The sequence below is a fragment of the Podarcis muralis genome, chromosome 15 (genome assembly GCF_964188315.1).
Source record: "Podarcis muralis chromosome 15, rPodMur119.hap1.1, whole genome shotgun sequence".
In the NCBI taxonomy this organism is placed as follows: domain Eukaryota; kingdom Metazoa; phylum Chordata; class Lepidosauria; order Squamata; family Lacertidae; genus Podarcis; species Podarcis muralis.
Genome location: NC_135669.1, coordinates 22,868,588 through 22,894,776, shown reverse-complemented (window position 1 = coordinate 22,894,776; position 26,189 = coordinate 22,868,588). Strand labels below are relative to the sequence as shown.

General features: G+C 45.9%; 1 protein-coding gene across 1 annotated transcript in view; it reads right to left on the bottom strand.

The window, feature by feature from the left end:
* The window catches only part of GRIK4 (glutamate ionotropic receptor kainate type subunit 4), a 475,610-nt gene that overhangs the window by 28,277 nt on the left and 421,144 nt on the right, over positions 1 to 26,189 (bottom strand). The window contains exons 13-16 of the mRNA XM_028708037.2: positions 22,084 to 22,197; positions 10,026 to 10,135; positions 3,124 to 3,297; positions 938 to 1,103 (exon numbers count right to left, since the gene is read on the bottom strand). Of these exons, the coding sequence (XP_028563870.2) occupies positions 938 to 1,103; positions 3,124 to 3,297; positions 10,026 to 10,135; positions 22,084 to 22,197 (564 nt within the window). The remainder of the gene's footprint in view (positions 1 to 937; positions 1,104 to 3,123; positions 3,298 to 10,025; positions 10,136 to 22,083; positions 22,198 to 26,189) is intronic.

The window sequence follows — 26,189 nt, the reverse complement described above, 5'->3', positions numbered from 1 at the left end:
AAGCAGAGCGCCCCTCGCGCCGGGCATACTTCCGCAACGTGGGGAGCCCTGCAGGAGTTCCCCGCAGGGCTCCCCACGCTGCGGATAGCAGCCTGCTGCCCGGTGGGCGGGGTGCCCTAAAGCAGAGCGCCCCTCGCACCGGGCATACTTCCGCAGCATAGGGATCCCTGCAGGAGTTCCCCGCAGGGCTCCCCATGCTGCGGATAGCAGCCTGCCGCCCGGCGCGTTGGGCACCCTGAAGCAGAGCGCCCCTCGCGCCGGGCATACATCTGCAGCGTGGGGAGCCCTGCAGCAGTTCCCCGCAGGGCTCCCCACGCTGCGGATAGCAGCCTGCCGCCCGGTGGGCGGGGTGCCCTGAAGCAGAGCGCCCCTTGCGCCGGGCATACTTCCGCAGCGTGGGGAGCCCTGCAAGAGTTCCCCGCAGGGCTCCCCACACTGCGGATAGCAGCCTGCGCCCTGCGGCAGACATTAGCCAGCCCCACAAGCTCGGGGGACAGCAGGGAGGCGCAGCGCCGCCATCCCGCTGTTCCTCGACCTGGTTCGGTTCCCCGACCTGCTTTTTTCCTTTATTTCCCCCCCAAAAAACTAGGTGCGTCCTATGGGACGAAAAATACGGTATGTCTTTTTGTTTGTCTGTATTTCTATTTTACATTAATAATAAAACTACTATGCAATCTCCTGTAACTCTGCCTTCCCCTGGGAGGACTGTACTTAATGTTTTATTTTCTGAGTGCTTGAGTCAGCTTTTAGTAAGACAGCGCAGGGGTTATAAAGAGCACTGAAGTCTTGTTAAACTGAAGTACCTGTGCATGTGATGCAGATTAGGGTAGAAGATTCTGTAGCAACAACTAGATGGGGATCTGCGGTACCACAGGCATTTAGCTCTGATGGATCAAAGGCTCATGCCTTCCTCACTATCAACACAGCAAAAGCTTACCTGGAAAAAAGTCATGCTGGAACCTCCGTGGATTGTGCCGTACTCTATCGCCGTCTGGTCTGCAAGGTCGTCTACTGATTCTATGGGCACATCCATGCGCTGCACAGTGAGGAAGGCTGCCAGGTTGGCTGTGTAGGAAGAGATGATGATCAAAGTGAAAGCCCACCTGCAGGGACAAGAAAAAGGAGGCAAAAGACAAATGGACATCTCCACACTTTGTCTATATCCGAGAGCTACTTCCCCTTTCTCCTGAGGGGGGAAAAAACCCATGGGACTCAGCTACATTAGTCAAGAAACAGCATTTTGAATGCGTTATAAACATGTAACACCAGATGGTGCCAGAGAACAACAACAACAAAAAATCTAAGCAATTTTTCATAGCGTGTTTCCCCCCTTTTGTTATAACGATTTAATTTCTGACTTATTTACCGTATTTTTTGCACCATAACACTCACTTTTTTCCTCCTAGAAAGTAAGGGGAAATGTCTGTGCGTGTTATGGAGGAAATGCCTACGGGTGGCATGCCTACGGATTTTCCTCCTCTAAAAACTACGTGTGTGTTATGGTCAGGTGCGTGTTATAGAGTGAAAAATACGGTAATTTCTGACTTGTTTTTTCCCTGCGTGTAACTCCATCCTTGGTTTTGAAAGATGCTGAACATTCACAGTTCTGTGGAAAGCTCCACTGTGCCATGCTCAAGTAAATCAAAAGAATGTTGGTTTGAAGGAGAAGAAGTCAGATTCTGCTCAGTTGTGGAATAATGAGAGGTGCACACAACCTGGAATTGATGGAGGCCTCCAAGAGGAAGCAACAAAGCGTCTTGCAGCACCTTCAAGACTGACAACTATTCCACAATAAATTTTTCAGGGCTGGAGCCAATGCTTCACAAGCTCCACAAACTTAGGAGTAGAGTTTGAGGATGTTCTGGGGGCTGCAGGGGAAAGGAGAGAAGGATGAAGTTGCATTGCACAAGTGGAACTTGTTGTCTGGGTAGAAGGGCAGTGCTGGATGCAACCCTCAGTCTTTAAGGTCCCACAAGACTCTCTGCCATTTTCGCTGCAGGAGATTAACGCAAACCCTCTATAAATGGTCGCTTCCAAATTTAGTTCTCGGAGGAACCACTTTATTCCCTCCTACCCATCTATCAGTTTTCTTTCTATGGGACAGATGATGTAACAACAAATCAAGGTGGGATTGACCCTTTTGTGCTTATAATCAGGACTGCAAATATTTTGTATCTAAAAACACAAATGTTACAATAAGGAAATTCATATTCTGAAATCACAATCATGCAGAAAAAAGTTTATTTTTTATCTAAAAATTCTGCAGAGTGAGCTTGCACAGGTGGAGCTGGTGGTTTTCCTCTCTATCTTGCTACCCCCATGTCCACGAAAACTGGATTTGGGGGGGGCAGTAGTGCATGATTTGTGCTTGCACAGTTGGCTTTTGAGGACCAAACTATTTTTCTGTTTCCAATAATTATGTTTTGGTTTGTTTTTTAATCAAGGAGGCAGATCTTGAATGAAGGTATTTGGAAAATATGGAGACAATGTAGTTGAAAGGAATGGAATGGAGGATGAAAGTGCATGGAGGCAGAGGGTACTATGGTCAGCAGAGTCGAGAGATTGGGCATCCTAGCCAAAAAACCAAGCACTGTTCAGAACTGAAAATATCCACCTCTTTCTCAAAACAACTCCCTTGTTTCTGAGTCATCGTGCCTAATGCATTTTCAAGATTCAGAGTGCAACCCAGACGACTAGATGGAAAAAACATGTTTCCTACTAGCATAGTCAACTTCTGGATGGGTGTAATACACATAGTCTTGTTTATAGTTTTGGAAATGGATGGTGCTACTTGAAAGGCAAAAAGCTTGAAGGATTCTGGAAGAGGGAATGACTTATCCACAGGGAAATCTAATATGCAAGACATCTCCAAATGTACCTGTCACACGAAGATACTGATTGGTTACTGTAAGAACAGGATACTGGACCACATGGGCCCTTGGCCTGACCCAACTGCACTCATCTTATGTTCTTATTCAGAGTCCCATCAGTGCATCATGGCCTGTACATTACCCATCTTCTATTCTACCACAAGTTACAAAAAGAGTTTGTGGGAAACCATCCAAGTTGGTGAAGCTACAGCAAACGATTACAGCGCAAAAGATTACCTCTGTGATTTCTTACCAGACTCCACTGACGCAGCGCGTGGACAGAGCCCGAGGAGCAATGGTCGATCCTTGCTGCATGAACCCACCGACAGGGAACCACAGGCTGTTGCCAAGAGAGTACTGATTAACGAGCAGGTTGCATCTCCCTTGGGAGCAGGGGTGGGGGCTGTACCACTCGTAGGGCGTCAATCTACAGCATCGAAACATAACACATCCAATTACACTGGAGTGCAAACACTGGGAAGGAAGCAATCATCAAAGGCCTAACTCTCCTGGAGGCAGGATTTCTCCGTTATTTTACTGGCAAGTGGTACCAGGGGGGTCTTGCAATGCAAGGCAGCTGATGGGGCTTAAGTGCGCTTTATAAGATTACAATCAGCTTGAAACCAAGAAAGGGCACACAACAGACAGCTTATGCATTGCTTGTGCCTTCATCGTCGCTTCATTCACTTCCTCCAGGTTTTGTTGTTCCATGCTCAAAACGGGAATTTACCTACTCCTGATTCCAGTCCCGGTTCCAGGTTTTGGATGACTTTCAGATATGATGCTATCAGTGGGGTCCCTTCTCTGAACACACCCACATCATCTTTCTCACCAGTGTTGCCAGTGCCCATTGGCTTTCATCTGTCTCCAGGCCAAAACCTCACCGCCTAACAGAAGTGGAGGATGTGATGTGCAGAGGCTACCATTTGCTAACTCAGAGAGGGCAGGTGAACAGACAGCAACAGCAAGGAGGAGCATTAGGCTCCAGAGATTGGCAGAATTACCGCTTCTGAGTCATGTGCTCAATGCTACGGACCTCTGATGCCAGCCCTGCTCTCCCTAATTCAGTTCTTTGGGATTAGAAGCTGCAACTGGGAGCATCTTCCCTGGACTGGCCTTGCCCACCCAAGCTGGCCAATGGATGCTCCTGGAAAGGGATCTCCTTTCTTAGCAGCAGGCTTTCCTGGCTCTTGTGCATTCCTGTTTCCTTTGGCTTTGCTTTTTGGTCTGCTTTGTTCTTGGCTCCAACTACTGACCTACTCCATCTTCTGAATCCTGCTTATTCCACAGATCTGATTCCCTCTCTCCTCTCTGAGCTTCTGGCTCATGATTCCTCTCAGATGGCTGCCTACAACCCAGCACTGACAGCACCAGATATTAAATTTGCGGAAAGTCCCTTGAAACAGCACACAAAGTATCCATTTCAGTGTGTGTGTGTGTGTGTGTGTGTGTGTGTGTGTGTGTGTGTATACAGGCTGGCACCCTGCTCACAGGCTGTTTCCCTAACTATGCACATTTTCTGTTTGTGTAAGGTGTTGGAGGAGACTCTAGAGAGTCCCATGGACTGCAAGAAGATCAAACCAATCTATTCTGAAGGAAATCAGCCCTGAGTGCTCACTGGAAGGACAGATCCTGAAGCTGTGGCTCCAAGACTTTGGCCACCTCATGAGAAGAGAAGACTCCCTGGAAAAGACCCTGATGTTGGGAAAGATGAAGAGCACAAGGAGAAGGGGACGACAGAGGACGAGATGGTTGGACAGTGTCCTCGAAGTTACCAACATGAGTCTGACCAAACTGCGGGAGGCAGTGGAAGACAGGAGTGCCTGGTGTGCTCTGGTCCATGGGGTCACGAAGAGTCAGACACGACTAAACAACCAAACAACAACAAGGTCTGAGAAGACCTCTGTGCATGCAACTGAAGGGGCAGAGGACCCTGCATGTTTGGTGACCTGAGAAAAGCAGGACAGTTCTAGGACAGGTGTGTGACCATGCATGCATGTGGCAGAGTGAGGTGTGGGAAAATCTATTGATTTCTGTTTCTCTCAGTTTCTCTCCCCCCCCCCCCCCAGTCTTAAGACGAGTTATTCATATTTCCACAACTTTTTGCACTTTACTTTAAAAAAACCTCATGAAAATTCAACAGTATTTTACTGTCAATTTTTGCAAAGCAATTTCACCTAACAAAATTCCTTTATATGTCATTTTCACTCATGTATGCAATTTTATGCACCCTTTGCCTCAGTTATTTCCTTTTTTTAGCACACACTGCTTGGCTGGAGAACTGCATTGCAAAATTCAAAGAACTGCATTGCAAAAATTCAGAGGAGTGTGACTTCTGAAGGCCAGCTGACATGATGCCAGTGATCTGATTCATGCTCATGATAAGTGTTTCATAAGTCTATGTAAATATGTGTGGAGTCAAGCGGGGGTGGGGAGGGGGCTGGATGAGAAATAGGAGCGTGATATCTCTTGTGGGAGCTGTGCAAAGGGCTCAATCTGGGTGGTTGTTTTTTTTAGTTACCTGGGTCAGAGAGGAAGGGGCACTTTTACTTAGTTTTTTAAAAGCAAACCTCCAGGTATTTGATTTTTTTAAAATGTTTTAATTCAATAGTTGCTTGCAGGGTACAGCAGCTGCAAGACTGCTCCTCCCCAGTGCAAGAGCCCCTTACACTTGCAAAGGAATATGTGTTCATGGAGGCATCGTCTCCATTTAGGTGGATGTGGAAGGCTTTATAAATCAGTTTAGGCCAGCAACATTACAGTGGTACCTCAGGTTACAGATGCTTCAGGTTACAGACTCCACTAACCCAGAAATAGTACCTCAGGTTAAGAACTTTGCTTCAGGATGAGAACAGAAATTGCGCGGCAGTTGGAGGCCCCATTAGCTAAAGTAGTACCTCAGATTAAGAATGGTTAAGAACGGACCTCCGGAACGAATTAAGTTCTTAACCCGAGGTACCACTGTATTCTGTAATGTCCTTGCTGTTAATAGAAGCAGCCTCTCAAGAAGCAAGTGTCAAATTTGCTACTCTTAGGGTGTTTCAAGACTCTCTTTGAGGGGGATTCAATCACATAACAGTAAATTCCGCTTGTACGCTTGAAGCTGATCTGGAGCTCTTGCACAACAAACCTGCTTCCCTGTCCTCCCCCCCCCCCCAAAAAAAAAAAGGTCTGAACTTTTTGGAAAGTGATGGGAAAATGCAATGCAAAGTATGGGATAACATACGTGTTGACACCCTGTAATCTAATCTCCCTGCAAACAGATCAGGATGCAAGCTCAGTAAACCAGTTGTCTGGAAGCACCCCTTGAGACTTGAGCTTGAAAATAGCTCCAGGACTGGCTAAGATTCTTTAAAAGCATGGGATTTTATGTGGCTTCTTCCCCTCTGCCTGCCCCTCTGTGACTCAAAGAAAATGGCTTTTTATTGCTAGAGGATATTTCATTTGGTGTTGAAAGAGAGGTCCTCTCTTTTATGTGTATGGAGAGAGAGAGAAAAACAACAACAACAGCCCATCACCCTGCTTGTGACAAACACACTGACCCAGGTGTCACAGCTTTCAGCTGGAAACACCTGATCCACCTGACATTAGCTGGGTGTTATCTGAAGCCCCTGTCTCCTCTCCAACACAAATCAGTACTGACACCTTTGGAAAAAGCATCAAGAGAAGCCGTATCTCAGTGTAGACAGGGCCTGGCTGTGTTATCAAACAGTTTTAAACGCTGCACGATGCTGGAAACCATTACAAGCTCATGAATTCGACAAGTTCAGCTGCACCAAGGGACCCCCAAGGGACGGCACGCTTCCATTTTCATAACAGTATCGCAGCTTTTGTAGTGTTATTACGGCACCTGCAAACGGCGTTGGAATCTCTGGTGCCTGTTTCAGACACTGAAGGGATGCGGTTAGAATGTTTGAGAACTCTGCTTACTAGACTAGAAAGAGCCACAACAAAGCTCAGGCAACAGAAAGTTTTGTTTTATCATTTGCGGCAGATGATAATGGGAGTTGGGGGACGGGGAACAGTGGTGCTCCCCAGGCTTTGTGAATTCAACACCTTATCAGCATGACCAATGGGCAAGGATGGTGAGAGGTGCTGGGGAGCGGGTATGTGTCACAGTTTCAGATACCCTTTTGGGTGTACATCAACATCGAAAGAAAATGACTGAAGGAATTTTTTGGTGCGAAGAGCCTTGAAGGAACTTGTAGCTGTGATCTGCAGATCAGAAGCTTTGGGTTTAATCCACTTAGCATCTTGGTATTAAACAAGTAAGTGTGTGTGTGTGTGTGTGTGTGTGTGTGTGTGTGTGTGTGTGTTTCTTTAAATAAGTCCCACTGATTTCAAGTGTGGATTTTATTTCCTGAAGACTGAAATTCTGAGCACACTTATCAAGGAAGTAAGTCCCACTGAACTCATTTTAACTTCGCTTCCAAGTAAACATGGATAGGATGAGGCTCTAAGTATGATTAGCACTGGTATGGTAATCCAGTATAAATTCTAAAACAAGTGGATTCCCCCCTCCGCCACCAGCATTCAGTCTTAGTTAGTTTGAGGTTAAGGTTGTATTTGCTGTTTTCAGAAGTAAATCCGGAAATCAATATTTAAATGAACAGATACTTCGTTAAATAGGCAATCATATGAATATACCAAGAGCCTGCCTGGCTGGTTCAGGCAAAAGGACCACCTAGTCCAGCATCTCATTCTCACAGTGGCCAACCAGAGGCTTTTGAGCACAACCACCCTCTTCCCACTTGTGATTCACAGCATTCTGCAAGCCTCGGATTATATTTACTCTGGTGCAGAGCACGTCCTATGCATATTTACTTGGGAGTGAGTCCCGCTGAATCGAGTGAGATTTATGCAATCCCTAATTGATTGAGTAGCTCAGCTGGTTAGAGCATGGCGCTGATAACGCCAAGGTCACAAGTTCATTCCCCGTATGGGACAGCTGCAAATCCCTGCACAGCAGGGGGGTGGACTAGAATGATCCTCAGGGTCATCTACAATTCTATGGTTCTGTGATTCTATGAAATGCTCTTAGTATAGTAGTTCTAATCCAGTGGTCACCACTGGGTCTATTGCAGTGTGAACTGGTTGGCTATGAAGAAGAGTTTGGATTTGATATCCCGCCTTTCACTCCCTTTAAGGAGTCTCAAAGCGGCTAACATTCTCCTTTCACTTCCTCCCCCACAACAAACACTCTGTGAGGTGAGTGGGGCTGAGAGACTTCAAAGAAGTGTGACTGGCCCAAGGTCACCCAGCAGCTGCATGTGGAGGAGCGGAGACGCGAACCCGGTTTCCCAGATTACGAGACTACCGCTCTTAACCACTACACCACATTGGCTCTCGGGCCTGATCCTGTGATATGATACATATAGAGGGGACTGACTCATCCTGCCCCTCTTGCAGCTGGGTGCCCCATTGTTCTAGCTGGTGAAATCCTTTTACGCTCTAGGACTGGGCTGTTAAAACCCCTCCACACTCAATTAGTTATATTTACTGTATAGCTTTCAAATGATTTGCTGAAATTCATGTTTTGCATCTTTTTTCCACATGTCCCACATGTGACCACCTCTCTCCCCCACCCCCCCCCCCCCGCCCCTGCCAAGTAAACACAGAGGTTCTTAATCTTTGTTTTGTTGATTCAAGCAAACTCTAGGTAAATAGAGCAATCAGGAGGGAGGCTTCTTTTGTTTGCATAGTATTTTTTTACAGCAGATGTGTAATTCATTTCACTGTGATGTTGCTGCAAACCAAAATGCAGCCCCCTGTTTCAAAAGGCACATTTTGAAATTTTGGGAAATCCGTAAATTTACTTACTCTACAACCCCTCCCTCTAAACCCATGCCCCAATAAATGTGTGTTCTCCCTTCCATTTCTGCCGGTTTTCACAGCGAGCACTGAAAACATCCAGTTTAAAAAAAAACACCTGCCATGGATTTCATATCCAAACAGTGCAATGTGCTGTCTGTTTGCACTTTGTGGATGTTAATCTCTGAATTTCCCCTCTTGAGGTTTCAAGGCTCCTTCCGTATGGGCAGCACCAAACCAGCCCAAATGCAAACCAATCCTCTGGATCTATCTTCCGCTGCTGCATGTCCTATTGCTAGTTCTCCCAGTGTGTACAACAACACACAGGGCAATGCATTAGAGCTGGAAAACACCCCCCACTGTATATTTTGGTATTTCACCCAATGTAAGAGGAGCCCACTAGAACCCCTGTGGTCCACAGATGTCCTTTAATTTACAAAGCAGGAGTGTATATCCAGGGGCTCAACAGTTAAGGCGTAACTGTGCTACGGGTGGTGCTGTGGGTTAAACCACAGAGCCTAGGACTTGCCGATCAGAAGGTCGGCAGTTCGAATCCCCGTGACGGGGTGAGCTCCCGTTGCTCGGTCCCTGCTCCTACCAACCTAGCAGTTCGAAAGCACGTCAAAGTGCAAGTAGATAAATAGGTACTGCTCCAGTGGGAAGGTAAACGGCATTTCTGTGCGCTGCTCTGGTTCGCCAGAAGCGGTTTAGTCATGCTGGCCACATGACCCGGAAGCTCTCTCGGCCAATAAAGCGAGATGAGCGCCGCAACCCCAGAGTCGGTCACGACTGGACCTAATGGTCAGGGGTCCCTTTACCTTTACCTTAAGAGGGGCCCACTAGAACCTCTGTGGTCCACAGATGTCCTTTAATTTAGTGTATATCCAGGGACTCAACAGTTAAGGCGTAACTGTGCTCAGTGTGTGTTTGTTTAATAAACATAAGAAGTGCCTTTGCTGGATTCAGATAAAGCCCACCTGGCTCAGCATTCTTTGCAAAAATCCAGGCAACCAGGTGATGCTATATCATCCACCCAAAACCAGCCAGCGAGGCACCAAGTTAAATCACAGCCTCCACTGTTGACAACAGTGACTACCATAGATGCTGACTGGCAAGGTGCTGTACCCATCATTGGCTCTCTCCTCTTCCACCTGTATAATTTTATGAACTTGTGCAGTGCCCTTGCAGCCAATTCCTTTACTAACTACTGCAGAGTTGTCTCTCCCTCCAGCGATTGATAATCAATCGCACGTTACGAGTTCTCCATGCCATGCCCAGAAGCTGACAGTAGGTGGCACTGTGAGGACGGTGAAAAAAGGAGATATTAAGAAAAGTTAACGGTACCGGGCCACTAAGAAGAGGACGCAGCTCACGGCGAGGTAGGCGAGTAACATGAAGAGCCAGACACCGGGAGAAAATGGATCCAGGAAAGAGAAATAGCCAGGTTTGCGCCCCTAAGGTAGAGGAGAAAGAAGAAAAAGGTTAACAGAGAGGCATATTTCCAAACAAACTTCGGTTCTACAAAGTAACAGAGCAAATGCAGCATGGAGAAGACTTGCAAGTGGTGGTGGGGATAGAGATGGCAGCAGGCAGAGGACATTGTAGGGTCCTTGAAGAAGATGGAGGGGGGGAGGGAAGCAGGGCAGCTGCAGCTCCCTTGCTAACTGCCCCAAAGAAAGGTTTGGGGGCTTTTTCGTCTGGTGAGCAAGAGGTGACATCGTAGAGGTGTGTATGATTATGCATTGCACAGAGAAAGTGGACACAGAAAAGATTTTCTCCCTCGTAACACTAGAATTTGTGGGGATCCAATGAAGCTGCCTGTTGGAAGATTCAGGGCAGATGGGAAAAAAGTACAGTGGTACCTCGGGTTAGGGACGCAGGTGGCGCTGTGGGTTAAACCACAGAGCCTAGGACTTGCCGATCAGAAGGTCGGCGGTTCGAATCTCCACGACGGGGTGAGCTCCTGTTGCTCGGTCCCAGCTCCTGCCAACCTAGCAGTTCGAAAGCATGTCAAAGTGCAAGTAGATAAATAGGTACTGCTCCAGCGGGAAGGTAAACGGCGTTTCCGTGCACTGCTCTGGTTCGCCACAAGCAGCTTAGTCATGCTGGCCACATGACCCAGAAGCTGTACGCCGGCTCCCTCAGCCAATAAAGTGAGATGAGTGCCGCAAGCCCAGAGTCGGTCATGGCTTAGACCTAATGGTCATGGGTCCCTTTACCTTTTTCCCTGGGTTACAGACGCTTCAGGTTACAGACTCTGCTAACCCAGAAATATTACCTCGGGTTAAGAATTTTGCTTCAGGATGAGAACAGAAATTGTGTGGCGGCAGTGCGGTGGCAGCGGGAGGCCCCATTAGCTAAAGTGGTGCTTCAGGTTAAGAACAGTTTCAGGTTAAGAACGGACCTCCAGAATGAATTAAGTTCTTAACCTGAGGTACCACTGTATTTCTTCATGCAATGCGTAGCTAAACTATGGAACTCATTTCTGCCGGAGGCGGCGATGGCCACCAGCTTAGGAGGCTTTAATAGAGGACTGGACAAATTCATGGAGGAAAAGGCTATCGATGGCCACTAGCTTTGATGGCTATGCTCTGCCTCCACAGTTGGGGGCAGCGATCCTTCTGGATACCAGTTGCTGGAAAGCACAGGAGGGGAGAGGGCTCTTGTGCTTGAATTTCTCACAGGCATCTGGCTGGCCACTGTAAGAACAGGATGCTGGACTAGATGGACCATTGGCGTGATCCAGCCGGCTCTTCTCACATCTCTTTCTCTCTCTCTTATACACATTTCAGAGTAATCTTTATAATAAAGCTATGGGGAAATCCAGGCTTCATCTGCTCCCTGTTTTGCATCCACTCAGGAACCCAGTCCTCTCCCTTCTTCACTGACCCTCTTGGTCCTGCATCCTTCCCTGTTTGCTTTTCTGCCTTCCTGGTATTCTTCTTGATTGAAGCTGAGCTTCAGATTCTGCTGGCAAACCTAGCCAGTTCTTGAAAGAGCAGAGAAAGAGGCAGTTGCCAAGGACAAGGGCTTCCTAGCCTGGGCACCGGCTCCCTCTTCTGCAACCAATAAAACAGCCAGATGGAAGCAAGTGTCAGAGAGAGACAAGGTGTAAAAGCCGGCATCCCTGCTGCTCCCAGAATCCCATTCTGCACCTATGCTGCTGTGATGCATAGAGGGAGAATGATGTTAGAATTCCTGCTCCGTGATTGCAGTCATGGGATTGTTATCCATCACATGACGGTATATGTTTTGACTCCACAGAGTGGGAAGTGACGGAGACAGGATGTTTGTGTTACTGTGTTTTGTGAAGTGGGATTATTGTCCTTTGTTTTTTCCTCTTTGCTGTCTGATGCTAGAGAGAGAGGAAGCCATGTTGCGGAGGCCCATAAACACTCACACTGTTTGCTGCAAGCTCAACCATTTTGCATGCACATCGTATTTGTACAGGGGAAATGATGGATCTGCAGACAGATGAATGACTTGGGGAGGCAATCCTTCTCTGTCTACGAATGGAAGAAACCCAACTGTTTCAAGATGACGGTGCTCGAAAGTTCAATGCAGGAGCAGTTGGTGTCTGTGCCATGTTTTCCCCTGACCTATGTTAGTTGGAGGGTGGCTTATGCCCCAAAGCACAGAGAGCTAATGTCTCCACAGAGCATACCTCCTCTGCCGTGGCCCCAAAGTACTATAGATTTTACATCACCTTAGCCATGCAGATTAATTGTTATGTCATTCATCGTCTCACAGTATAATGACATCAAGAAGCCTTGAAGCTGCCACTAAAGGTATAGAGCCCGTCTTTATTCCTATGACTAATTATTATGTAAATAATTTGTATGTGCCCTGGGGAAGTCACGTTGGTGCTTCTCATTCAGTGACTTGACTTCATCCCCAGAGGCGCACTCCATCGTCTCTCGAGACAGATGGATGCCAACAAGTTTGAATGCTGCAAAGAGTCACTTTAGGCCACAAATAAAGAACTCAGAGTGAGCCAAGTGTGTGTGTGTGTGGGGGGGGGGGGAGAAACATTTTGACCAAGCATCATCCCCTGTCTCACAATCTCCTCATTGTTGGTGGACCTCTGAACAAACAAATTGCAAAGCAGCCATACCTATCCTGCAATGCCTGCTCCCAGGTCTTGACACTGAAAATCAATCTGAGCAGCTTACATTCCAGGTTGTGACGACATGATCTGTGCAGGCATCACTTTGTTTGTGAAGAAATGTATATGGGGCAGAAAGACACCGTCATTTGCAAAGGTGGAGAAGGGATAAAGGACGTTGCATTAATGGAACCAGGATGCCCTGCCTATGTAACAGCAGCTCATTCTCACCCTTCTATTACTTGTACAACAAACAAATTCCCTTCATATAATATATACTATATATGTATATATCTCGGGGGGGGGGGGGAGAGATTTTATCTAGCTCACTCCTCTCCTTGCTATTTCTCACAATAAACTGCTAAAAAGGAAGGAAGGAAGGAAGACCTTTTTTGCACAGAAGCAACCCATCAGGGATGGGTTAATCTGTTCAGTTCCTCTGTTTCTCCTTTCCCAATCTCAAGTTCAGTTCTCCCCATTTCTACATCAGTTTATGATATAATGCATTTTCACTAATATATGCATTTTTAATGCCCATCTTACTGTCTGCGTTTCAGTACAAATTATTTGGCTGGAGTACTTCAGAGAAGTACAGATTTGAAAGGATGACTGTGTTTTGGTTTTTGGACTATTTTTTAAAGTGTGAATCAGGCAGTTTCACCTTTAAATGTGAATTTCTCTTCCCCTGCTCCCCATCCCTCTGGTCCAGCAGCAGCAGTCTAAAACAGTACAGTCCATCCTTGCGATTTGGAACTCATTAGCAGCTCATTCCCAATTTTATCTATTACACCTGCAGATCCCTGGGCTGCAGTGAGGAGTAAAAAAAGGTTTGCCGAACTGAAGAAAGTGTCCATATAAACATGAGGCAAAGGCCTTGGAGAATACACTGTATGGAGGTGTGATGTAATGCAAAGTCTGAGGAGGCTTGCATTTTGCAATTCAGACCGCAATGCTATCTTGCCTTCCATCGCCTCCCAGTTGACAATGCAGCTATATAGGCCAAGTGCCTCAGCCCAAAGTTCAGATGCAACCACTCAACTCCACAATATCCCATTAGCATGAATGAGAAGAGGAGGGAGGCATAGACTGGGTCGGATGCCCCATTAGAGTCCCTGTGTCAGGAATCCATATTTGATTAAATCACAACAAGTGCAATTGAGAAAAATGACAGGCCCATTTAAACTTGCCATATATAGTTACTTGCGAGAAAACAGATGTGTGTGGAATGGGGAACGGGTGAGGAGGCTGGGTTCGGGAGGGTGGCAGGAAAAGAAATGACGGGGAACAGAAAATAAACATGCCATTAGAGTTGGGGGTGTGTGTGGAATGGAGACAGGGAGACTGGGCAGGAAATTTATTTGTGGTTATTTGTTAGGAAATGTCTGATGGCAGCCGCAGATTAACGTGACGTTAGCTGCAGTTTTCCTCGCTGAAATGCGAAGGGAAGAGGCAAGGAGGAGAGCAGATGGGTCTTTGGCGCTTCCCTCCTTGCGCTGTGCAAGCCAGATCTTTAAAGGACGACTGCTGTGATTAGTTATCATGCCTGCCATTGTTAAATAAATATTTATTGGTTTAATTAGCTAATTGCCACATTGCTCTTATGTGTTGTATTAATGCTAAGCTACAAGATTGTTCTCCAAAACCAGCAGAGGGATTGTGAGGTGGGGGAGCTGAATTTTTGCTGGGGGGGGGTGGTGTTGAAGAAAGGAGAAAAGGGAAAGTATGCACAGTCCCCAGATTTATTTTCTATGGTGCCCCCAGGAGAGATTGGATCACATAGCTCATGGCCCCTTTCAGTTAAGTGGTGGGAAACATTCAGGGTCATCTCGTCACCAATCAAATCGTACTCAGAGTAGACCCACCAAAATCAATTCTATGAGAATTATCGTAATGATAATCAACACCACGCTTTATTATCTGCAGGGCGGGCTAGAACAATGAAAATACAATGGCGCCACAGTTCAAACAATTTGCAATCACAGATAAAGGTGGGTCCTAAAAATATACATCTCAAATCTTAAAAGCTAGGGTGAATAGGTGTGTCTTCAGCATTTGCAGGAAACTGTATACAGGGAACTCTCCATTTACGTGGGGCACTGCTTCAGTGAAATTGCATGTACTGGGAACACCACTGAAAAAGACTGCAAACACTCTACCAACCACCTTGCTCAAACTCCAACTCTCCATAGGCCTCAAAGGTTAGTGCAAGGGCTCCTAGGACTATACTTGCAAAGGCTCATGGGATTGCTAGACACTGCTTTGGCACACTTTTAGGGCTGTTTTTGCCTCTTTCCGTGCCACTTCCAGGTTTGCGGCAATGATCGTGCCTGCCTTGAATGCAATTAAATAGGGACTTGCCTGTTTTGAAGCTGCCAGGCACAACTCTGTGAGAAGGGAGTTCCACAACTTAGGGGCTGCCACAGGTCCATCACTATCCTGAGTCTCTGAGGGAAGGGCCTCCTCCGCTAATCTTAGCCTCCAAGATGGTGTGTAGGGAAGCTGGTGGCTTTTCATTAACATCAGTGGGTCTACTCTTGAGTAGAATTTAGCTGCAGACAACCCTCAGAAACACTTCCCTGCACATTTAAAATTTACAGATTTTTCTTTGTTGAAAGAAAATTATATGAAGATGATGTATAGATGGTATATGACACCAGTGCAGTTAGGAAAAATGTACAAAACCAGTTCAAATATGTGTTGGAAGTGTAAGGAAAAGGAGGGGACATTTTACCATATGTGGTGGGATTGTAATGAAAAGTTTTGGGAAATGATATACAATGAACTGAAGAAAATGTTCCATCTAACATTTGTTAAGAAACCTGAAGCATTTCTGTTAGGGATTGTAGGAAAAGACCTGCCACGGAAGTTGAAAAATATCTTCATGTTTGCGACAACGGCAGCGAGAGTCTTAATAGCACAAGGATGTAAGAATGAGGAAACCCCGACTAAAGAACTATGGCAAGAGAAACTGATGGACTATGCAGAACTGGCAAAATTGACACATAAACTACGGGACAAGGATAACTGTGATTTTAAAGATGAATGGGAACCTTTTTACAAAGTATTTAAAGCTGCAACAAAGTGAACTGGACTCCTTAGCAGGCTTTGAATAAACACTCACAATAACCAGTCAGATTATTAGGGATTGTACAATCTTGTAACATGCAGAGAATAGCATTTATAGAGAAACCAGAGATTGAAACTGAGGGAAGTCGGGGGGGGAGGGGAGGGTGACTTGTTTTATGGGGGGGAGGGGAAATGGGGGGGATTAAGGATATGTTTTAAGATAATATGTTTTGTTTAAATTCCTAATAAAAAATATTTTTTTAAAAAAAGAAACACTTCCTAGCACAAGGAAACCTCAAAGCACACAGGCTGTTTTTGGGTCTTGGTTTTTAAAAATCTCACGCAGCCTGAAGGGTGCAAGGCATGTCTCTCTGTCTCATGGTACAAACCCCCTCCTGGGACTCAAGGAAAATGATACTTTTCTATGCTCTGTATTCCCCCAAAAAAGAATGTTAGACTTGCCCTGGGGGAAGGACAAGGTTCAAATCCCTGATCAGCCGTAACACCCACTAGATGGCATCGGGCAACTCACCACCTCTCAGGGTTGTTGTGAATTTGGAACAACTTTCCTTTACTTGAGCTCTTTGGATGAAGTGTAAGATACGAATATGCTGAATCAGAAAGCGTGGGGGAAATGCTGGAACCATTCTGTTGCGCTCAGGCATTGATCCTTGATTCACCACGTAGCAGAGGCAACAGAATTCTAAGTGGGTTTTAATTACTTGTTTGTTCTTGGCAGTCAGAAGGGCTCCACTGAGAAAGAGATGCGCAAGCTCTGTTTGTATTGGTGAGGACGGGTGCATCTTTACCAGCCGCAGATATTTCAAGGGCAGAAGCTGTGAATCTGCTATAATTGTTTTAGTGCTTTGTTTATGTTGTTGCTCAGCTGATGGGAAATCAAGTGTGTGTTCTTATTGCCCACGGAACATATGGAGAATGTATTGAAATACAGAGCAGGTATAAGCAGTATTGCGTTCAAAACTTTTTTCCAGTGCAAATATTCTGGGCCGGTGGCTCTTGGGAAACACTAATGACTTCAAGTCAGTTTTTGTATAGGTGCAACTAGTACAGCACACCGTCCCTGTGGAGGCAGGCAAACAGAAAACAGCACTGGCTAAGGATACGTTCTGAAAAGAAACAGAACAAAACTCAGAGAGCGCAATTTTACTTCTGTGCACTGAAAAGAAAATGGAATGAGAACCCAGAAGGATGGAGAAGGATGCCTGCAAGCAGAAGCTCAAAGGATCTGAAGAAGCTGAAAAGGATCCTGGGCAACAGGACCAAGGAAGCCATTTCCCCACAAGACAGCAAACAGCCTGGTGCTCTCACCCAGTACAAAGCTTCACATATCCACATGGATAAACTTGTTCAGTTAAGGGCCAAGCTATAGCATCAGCAGAAGCATGCAGTGTGTGATCTCCTGTTCTGCCCTATGCTGGAACCCTTCTCCCTGAAAGGCTGGCAGTGTCTGGGGGTGTGCACATGCACGCACACATGCACGTGCGTGTGTGTGTGCACACACACACATAGATCACATGAGCTCATGGATCATATAGCTCAGCTGCAATAGCCAAATCCTGCAGGATCCATTGAACTATGGCAGGCATCCCCAAACTTGGCCCTCCAGACTACAACTCCCATCATACCTAGCTAACAGGGCCAGTGGTCAGGGATGATGGGAATTATAGTCCCAAAACAGCTGGAGGGCCGAGTTTGGGGATGCCTGAAATATGGTTTCCATCCTCGTAATGTCTTACAACAGTCCCAGATAACTAGACAGTCATATGTGAGCACATAAGAAAAGGACGCTGTGATTACAAAGATCCAGTATGGGTTTCTCTAAAACAAATCATGCCAGTCTAATCTTCTTTCTTTCTTTTTTAAAAAAAATGGAGTTACAAGCTTGGTTGATCAAGGGAATGCTGCGGATGTAATGTATCTTGATTTCAGTAAGGCTTTTGACAAATTCCCCCATGAAATTCTTGCAAAGAAGCTGGTAAAATGTGGGCTAGGTGATTTGTAGCTGGTTGACTCACTGAACTCAAAGTGTACTCGCCAATGGTACTTCATCATTCTGGAACAAAGTGACAAGTGGAGTTTGCAGGGTTCTGTCCTGCATTGTTCAACACCTTTATAAATAAACTTGGATGAAAGAATAGAGGTGGTGCACTTCAAATTTGCAGGTGACACCAAACGGGGAGGGGTAGCTAATACCTCAGAAGATAGAATCAGAATTCAGTACAACATCAACAGATTGGAAATGGGGCCAAAACAAAGAAAATGAATTTCAATAAGGACCAATGTAAGGTTCTGCATTTAGGCAGGAAGAACCAGCTGCACAAATATAAGATGAGAGACACCTGTCTTACCAGCAGTACATGTGAAAAGGATCTAGTGGTCTTAGTAGACCACAAGCTTAGCATGAGTCCACAGTGTGATGCAGCAAAAAAACCCAAATCTATTCTAGGCTGCATCAACAGAAGAATAATGTCATGATCAAGGGAAGTCATAGTCCCATTTTATTCTGCCTTGGTAAGCTCCCACCTGGAGTACTGTGCCTAGTTCTGGGCACCACAGTTGAAGAAGAATATTGACAAACTGGAACACGTGCAGAGGAGGGTGATCCTTTCACGGGGTGGGGGGGTGGGGATTGATGAAGCCCCTTCAGCCTCTACAATTCTATGAAGGAAAATGGTACCCATGGTTTGGTGCACAGCTCTGCAGACACTTTCCTGTCATTCACTTGCTCTCTGATGGTGGTATATTATGGGATAGGGTCCCCCACCTTTTCCTGATGGGGACCATTTCCCATTAGTTGCTGCACATCAGGAAGTTAATGTTGTACGTGTAGTTTCTCCTGCCAAGGGGATGCCAGGAAGGAAGTGAGGCAAAGTAGTGCAGGAATAAGATAGCCTGCCAACCTGATGGCAATTGCTTGGAACTGATAGGCTTGGGAGTCAGTGTAAGGAACAGGGTTGATTTTGACAGGCAGCCCTGTTTAAGGAAGCTTTTAATGTTTAATGTATTACAGTATTTTAATATTTTTTTTGGAAGCCGCCCAGAGTGGCTGGGGAAGCCCAGCCAGATGGGTGGGGTATAAATAATAAATTATTATTATTATTATTATTGACATCAGCAGAAACCTTGACAACAGGCAGTCTTCTCTAGACAGCAAGTCCCAGGAGACTCCATTTTCACGAGCCTACAAGTCTCAGTCCAACCAGCAGGGTGGCATAACAGGAATAAACCAAAAAGAAACAAAAACTTTAAAAGACCAGCAGAGAATGAGAACCTGCCCTTAAGCACCTTTAGCGCCTTTCCTTATCTGCCTTTTTTAGTTCAAAGTAATCTTGCTTTTTTTTATTGATTTTCCCTTCCCTGAGCCAGGAAATTTCTGGCATATTTTCTCACCTAGGTGCAGCTAGGGGCAAAGGTAGGATTAGTATCAAAACATTTTGTGTCTGACAAAGGATATTTTGTATGTCTGATATTGTGGAGGGATTTAGGGAAAGGGTTTGGGCGGCTGGCCAGACCAGGCTAAGGTACAGCCCTCATCCACAGGGTGCAAGGGCTGCCAACTTATCTGTGGCCTCACTGCTCCATGCTGGCTTCCCTCACCTCTCTCACTCGCTTCCCGAACACACAGCATTCCTCACACTTTAGATCCTCAGCTGATGGCTTCTGTCTCCTCTTCACTGCTGATGAATATGAGGGTATGTATTACTCAACATACCCTCATGTATGTATTACTCAACTCAGGTTCTTCAGCTGGGGAGGGGTCTGCCATGCAGCTGCAGACCACATACACTCCAGGTTGTTGGTTTATTCATATATGAATTTTTGCTCCAATTTTCTAGGCAGATGATTATGATGAGGATTTTAAACACACGAGCCTGCTCACATTAAGGCCTCTAGGTGATTTACAATAAAATGTATTCACTGCTTAATTTTTGCTCCACCTTTCAAGGCACACAATAATGATGATATAAAATATATGAATCTGTTCGCACTAAGGCCTTCAGGCGCCTTGCGATAGAATTGATTAAAACCATCCAGTAGGGACAATATAAACCCTGCACTAAACATAACAAAAGCAAACATTTAGAAAACAAACTTAACAGTGAAATACCCTCCTCAAGCCTAACTGTAATCTCCAGAAGACTGAACAATTATGACATGAAAAGCACTGAGTCATACAGGATGTTGAAGTTGTAAAGAAGTCTGGGAGAAAAGGAAGGTGTTTGCAGATATGTCAATGTGGGTGCAAAGGTGACCTCTTAGGAGGGATGGCAGCTTGCCCCCAGGCCTTGCAGCATTTTGGGAAAACCCAGCAGCTTGTAATATTCCTCCCACTGCTACCTGCTAGAATTACAGACATGCAAGCTATCATCAGTGACAAAGGCTCTTGCAAAGTGCACAGGTGGGGAACCTGCAGCCCGCCAGATGTGGCTGGGTGTCATGGACGCGTTGGATGCAGATGAAGAGGAATGGTGGGAGGAACCAGCTGGGGAACCACTCAGGGAAGAGGGCTCAGAGCCTGGGGATTGGTGGTGGGATGACAATACATGGGTAGAGAGAGAAGAGGGAGAAGCTTGAGAGGAGGAGGTCTTGGAAGCTGAAGAGGTAACAGGGCTTAGTGAGCTGGAAGAGTCTGTGGCAGACTGAAGTCCAGAAACAGAAGCAGAGGAGGAGGGAGGCCAAGATGAGTCAGGTTGGTGAAGAATCCAGAGTGTCTCCCCCTCCTGCTGTGACAAGATCCCCTACCCCCTGGTCTCCCAGAAGCAGAAGAGGCATGAAAAGGGCAGAGGAGAGGTTGGCTTCATGCAGGCACAATCTCTGGTTGCTTGGGGAAATCCACAGAGATCTAAGGTACTTAGATGGCAGTGGGAAGGTGGGGACTTGCAGCCTCGGCAACTGATCCATGGGGGCAAGACCTACCGGGGATAAGCTGTTGTGCTCATTAGGCCTGACACTCCACCAAGTCTATGCAGATTGTGTTCTTGCTAATAAAGAGAATTAACTTCAACTTAAATGGTGTGATTTACTGCTGGCTCTCTCCTGACACTGGGCTACCACTCCTGTCATTCTTGACCAGTGGCCATGCTGGCTGGGGCTGATGGGATTTGGAGTCCAGCAACATTTGGAGGACCACAGTTTCTCCATTTCTCGCCTAATGTTGGACCCAGGGAGACCAAGGTTCAAATCTTCACTTGGCTCATTAGCTGAGGTTGGACTGGTCACTCCTTCTCAGCCTAACCTACCACATAGGGCTGTTATGAAGATAAAGGAGGGGATGAATATGTAAGCTGTCCTGAGCTCCCTTGCAGATGTGCAGAATCAATATATAACAAAATAAACAATTGGTTAAAAGCGATTGTTTCACAATTACAGCTATCTAATTTTTGTATTAGTACAAGTATCAAAACCAGTCTATGATTCTATTGTTCACTGTTTTCATAATGCTAACACTTTGGGATTCCATCCTTACAAAAGTCCACAAAATTACTGGACAGCACCTACAAAAGACAAGTGAGATAGCCCTGCTGAACATTTTTCAGGCAAAAACTTAAACATTCACTTTAAACCAATAATTGGATAGTTTCTGGTAGTGGCCAGGTTGTTGACTGCCAGATTTTGGAAGGGATTGGGAGAGGCAACTCTGATGACATGGTACCAAAAGCTGTGGCAGATTCCTCTAAATGAAAAAATTGCAAATAAGCTAAAAATGGCAAGGGGGGGGGAGAGAAAAAAGTCACAGATAACTTTATGGCAGAATGTCAATGTTTAGTTATACATATGGACAAGACAGACAATGGGTGATACTGGGCTATTTTTATTCTATTGCATTGGATAAGATGGCTTGTCTCTGCTTTTTGATGTGTTGCATAACATGGTTATATTCTGTGCTTCACCATAGTTACTAAGTGGGGAGAGGTTTTTGTTGTATATTTTTTGTTGTTGCATATGTTTAACCTTAAGAAGAAAAGCAAAAAAAAAAAAATTCATTAAAAATTGTTGATGCTTTTAAAATACTGGACCATATTTGACAAAATTTGATGAGTGAGTTGACCAAATTTTGTCCTCCTGGTGAAATGTCCAACTCTAGCTGACTCTGCCATGTTTTGAATTGAAATGACTAAATAGTGAAGTCTTTGTTCCCTTCCTTAGCCAGAAAGTGTTTGCATGCAGGTATCTCTCACAGCAGAAACATTTCTAAGAGACGTCTCTTACCATATGAACTCGGTAAAGAATGCTAATCCCCAGAGTCATAAACGGCTTGGAGAAATCAATCACCTTCTCTCGTTCGGCTGTAATCGTCAGGCCAGCCACTGCCAAATCAGCTTTCTAAAAAGAAGAGAACATAGTGAAGATCAATATCTCTTCCCCAAGAGATATGAGGGCAGGAGGCAGCAAAGGAGTATGGAGTGACTGGTTTCCAAAAGACTTCTCATTCAGAGGTCAGACTTAGCAAGAGGCAAGAGGCCAATTCCAAATGCCATAGGTGTAGATAGCCTCACAACAACACTGTGAGGTAGGTTCAGCTGAGAAATAGTGACTCACTCCAGGTCACCCAAGAGTCCTGAGCTCTGAAGATGCAGACAATTGAGTCCTGAAGCCCTCCAGGAAGCAGACTCCAAAGATCTCAATAGAGGTTTCACTGGAGAGTGAGAACTCTATCCCTGATTCCAGAGGAGATAGTTTAGCCCTTCTTTGGACTCAGGAAACTCTTCCTCCAAACCATCAGCAGCCACAGAGCAACCTCCTCCTCCAACCTTCCAGGCCCAAGGGCTGCAAGAGGTATCCTGATTCTGGAATACTCACATGCTGTATAATAGAATGGGGCCCCTTTAACTTCCAGGGAGGCTTCCTCCAGAGAGATGGCTCTTGACACACACAGAACTACGTAAATCACTAGCCAGCTCCAGATGCACATAGGAGCAATGGCTCCCAGCTCCTCTGGCCTGGGTGACACATGTTGCAGAATGAGGTGGCCACGAGATGGAATAGCACTGTGATGGAATAATGGATTTCATGTGGGTAGGAGAAATCACAAATGTGTAATACTCTGTGTTAAAAGGGGAGGAAAAACCTAATGCTCTCTGCAATCTGACAAGTAGCTCAGGAAGGGCTGGGACCTTTCTTCCTGATGTGCTGGGTTGTTGTTGTTTGGGCTGGTATTTTGATACTGTCAGGAAGATTGGTACTAGGGCTGTGCACCCAGTCTGGACAAATCCCAGGTCCCATCTCCTTTCCCTCTCACCTTGCTTGCTGCCAGCTGAATGCTTAATTAGGATTTAAAACATGGATTCAATATGCAGTTGTGGGCAGGGGAAAGGGAGTGCAGGAGATGGTCCAGGCACGAGTCTCTACTATTACCATCTTCTCCCCCACCCTTCTCACTGGCACCCCATGTACTAATTAGGGCTCTCCAAGCCCCCTGATTTGGGTTTGGGGCCTGGGTTAGGTCTGGCCCAGATTGGGGCCTGAATTGTGTCAGAGATGCCTTGCACAGCCCTACTTATTACGTGGGAAAACAGTAACAAGGCAACCCTACCTACAGTCTGAAGTGAGTCTCCATCATCTCAGGATTTTGCCAACCCATTCTGCTACATGTAAAGGCCAGATTTCCTTTTGTGCTGCACTTTCCAGGCATAGGTCTGTGCTTTTCAGGTTTGTGTCCAAGTGACATGTTGCTGTTGTTGTTCCACTGCTTTCCCCAGGAAAACCTACTGTTTACCACTGAATTGGTTTTCCCAGGAAAAGTGGCAGGACCAAAAAGAAAAACACCACTCAGATACGGACCTGGAAAGAGTGGGTCTTTATCTGAAAGTGTGGTGCAGAAGAAAGTCTGAACGAACCCTGAGGGCTTATCCACACATATTTTGCCCTGCACTTTCTAGGCACAGCCCCACACTTTACCTGTTTGTATCCATGTGCTTCCCCTGTCCCACCCTGCTATGACACTTTCCCCAAGGAAACATGATCTTTACCAATGGACCAGAGCAAACAACAATTTGGGTTTTCCACCTATTGCTCAGACCTGGAAGGCTCAGACCTGTGCCTACAGTAGATATGCAGGGCAATGAGTGAGCCCAGAGTGTGCTACCTGGTTCTACAGGGAGCTCTCCATGGTCCCGAATCTCTGCTCCCCTGACTACCACTTTGCCAGACTTAGCCAGAATATCCCTAGAGGGCTCCAGCCTTTGTAGCTCTGTACTGCATTCTCCTTGCACTAATGAAGCCCATGACACTGATTGGCTGATGGATCTGCTGTGAGCTGCTTATCCCCTGAGATTTGTTTCTGACAGTTCTCCCTCACATTTCTATATCAGAATATAATCAAGGCAGTTGTAAAAATATAATCAAAGCTTGGGTGGAGAGTGGGATGACTCCTTTGCATCTGAAGGTCTATGATCCAACAAGAACCGTGGGTTAGTTTTAGTTATCTTTCCCTCCCTGGACTTCACTATGGGCTGTGCAACACCCTCTGCATCCCAGGATGGATGCTGTCCAATTACATTGCTGCCCAGGTACAGGAGGCAGGATGTGAAGAAACTACCTAGTGCTGGACATGCAAATACCTTCCCTCAAGGAAACAGATGTCACATGTTCTCAGGACCCTTCAGGAAAGGGGTGTGACTCAGTGGTGGATCAGTGGTGGATTGATCCCAGATTCAATCCCCAATGGCATCTCTGGGTAGGGCTGAGGGAACCTCCCGTTGCCTGAAACCCTGGAGAGTGAGATGCTGTCAGTCAGTGCAGGAAGTTCTGAGCTAGACGGACCAATGGTCTGAATTATTCATTTATTCATTGCATTTATTTGTATCCATCCTTCCTCTCTAAGGAGCTCAAGGTGGTGTACATGACTCTCCCCCTCCTCTTTTAATCTACAAAACCACCTTGTGAAGTAGTTTAGGCTGGGAGACAGTGACTGGCCCAAGGTCATCCAGTGAGCTTCATGGCTGAGTAGGGGTTTGAACCCTGGTCTCCCAGGTCCTAGTCTGATACGCTAACCAATACACCACACTGGGTCCCAGTACATGGCAGCTTTCCATGTTCGTAAACCATGACATACCATTGCTGGGGGCAGTGGTGGTTGGTGGTCACCGGAATTGGTATAGGCACAAGGTAGGAAGACCAACAGTAGGGGGAGCCAGAGTCAATGACAGACAGACACAATTAAATCTATTTCTGTCTCCATCCTCCTCCTCACTCTCCTCCTCCTTCTACCCCTTGCTGAGTTCTAGGAGGGAAAACACTGAGAAAGCTGACAGGCAGGGCCAACACCCTGGACTGGATTTAAGTAGGGAGGGAGGGAGGCAGGTGGGGCTGACTGAGGGCAGACAGAGGTTGGTAGGGCCATGCCCCATTCACCTTGTTGGGCCTGCCTCCACTGGCTGGAGGGTAATGCGATCATTTCCCATGGGGCAATAAATATTTTTCAATGGGAAGTTGCTGCAGCTGCTGCTGCCACCATCACCACCCTCAGCTAAAAAAGACCTTGCAGGAAATGAAGACGTGAGATGCATCTACCCTCAGCTCACCCACAAACGGAGGAGGAGATGTTGCACTCTTTGATGAAAAATAAGAGCTGTCAATGGTGCAATGCAAATTAATATTTTAAAAACTCTTTCCAATTTAATCATCATGTAACCGAGATAAGGATTTTAATTTTAAATATGATTTTTATTACTATCGCTTTCTTGTAATGGGATGGAATTGCTTTTAAAAAAAAAGAATTAAAAATGGGGAGCACCGCACTGCCTCCCTCACTTGTCAGTATTACTTGCAAGGTATGAGGCAGCTGTGCTGCTTCTGAAAATGGATTGCTGAATATACTAACTTGCACTTCATGCCCCTGGGTTTCATGGGCTCCTTGCTGTAGAGAGACTTGTGAGACATTAAATGGGGAATTTATCACCCAGGATTCATAACTCAAGTTGTAAACATGACATGACAGGTGTGTTGTATGTGCACCTCGCAGTGTTGGGTGCCTGATCTTGCCACTCTGCCAGATATCTATATCATCTATATCTATATCTATATCTATATCTATATCTATATCTATATCTATATCTATATCTATATCTATATATCTATATCTATACACTGAGTCAATCTCCTTTCTGATCGGGGCTTGCAAAACCTTTCAAGCCATCACCCGCTTACAAAAGACGACTCTCTGTGAGACGGCTATAAAAAGCGGGTGAAGAGAAAACAAAAGTCTTGGCTTGTGCGAACATCTCCTTTATTGCCCTTCTAGGAGAATAACATAAAATAAAAACCAGATGAAAAAGAAGAAGCTGGCGGTACATGAGCATAGCACACGGGTCAAG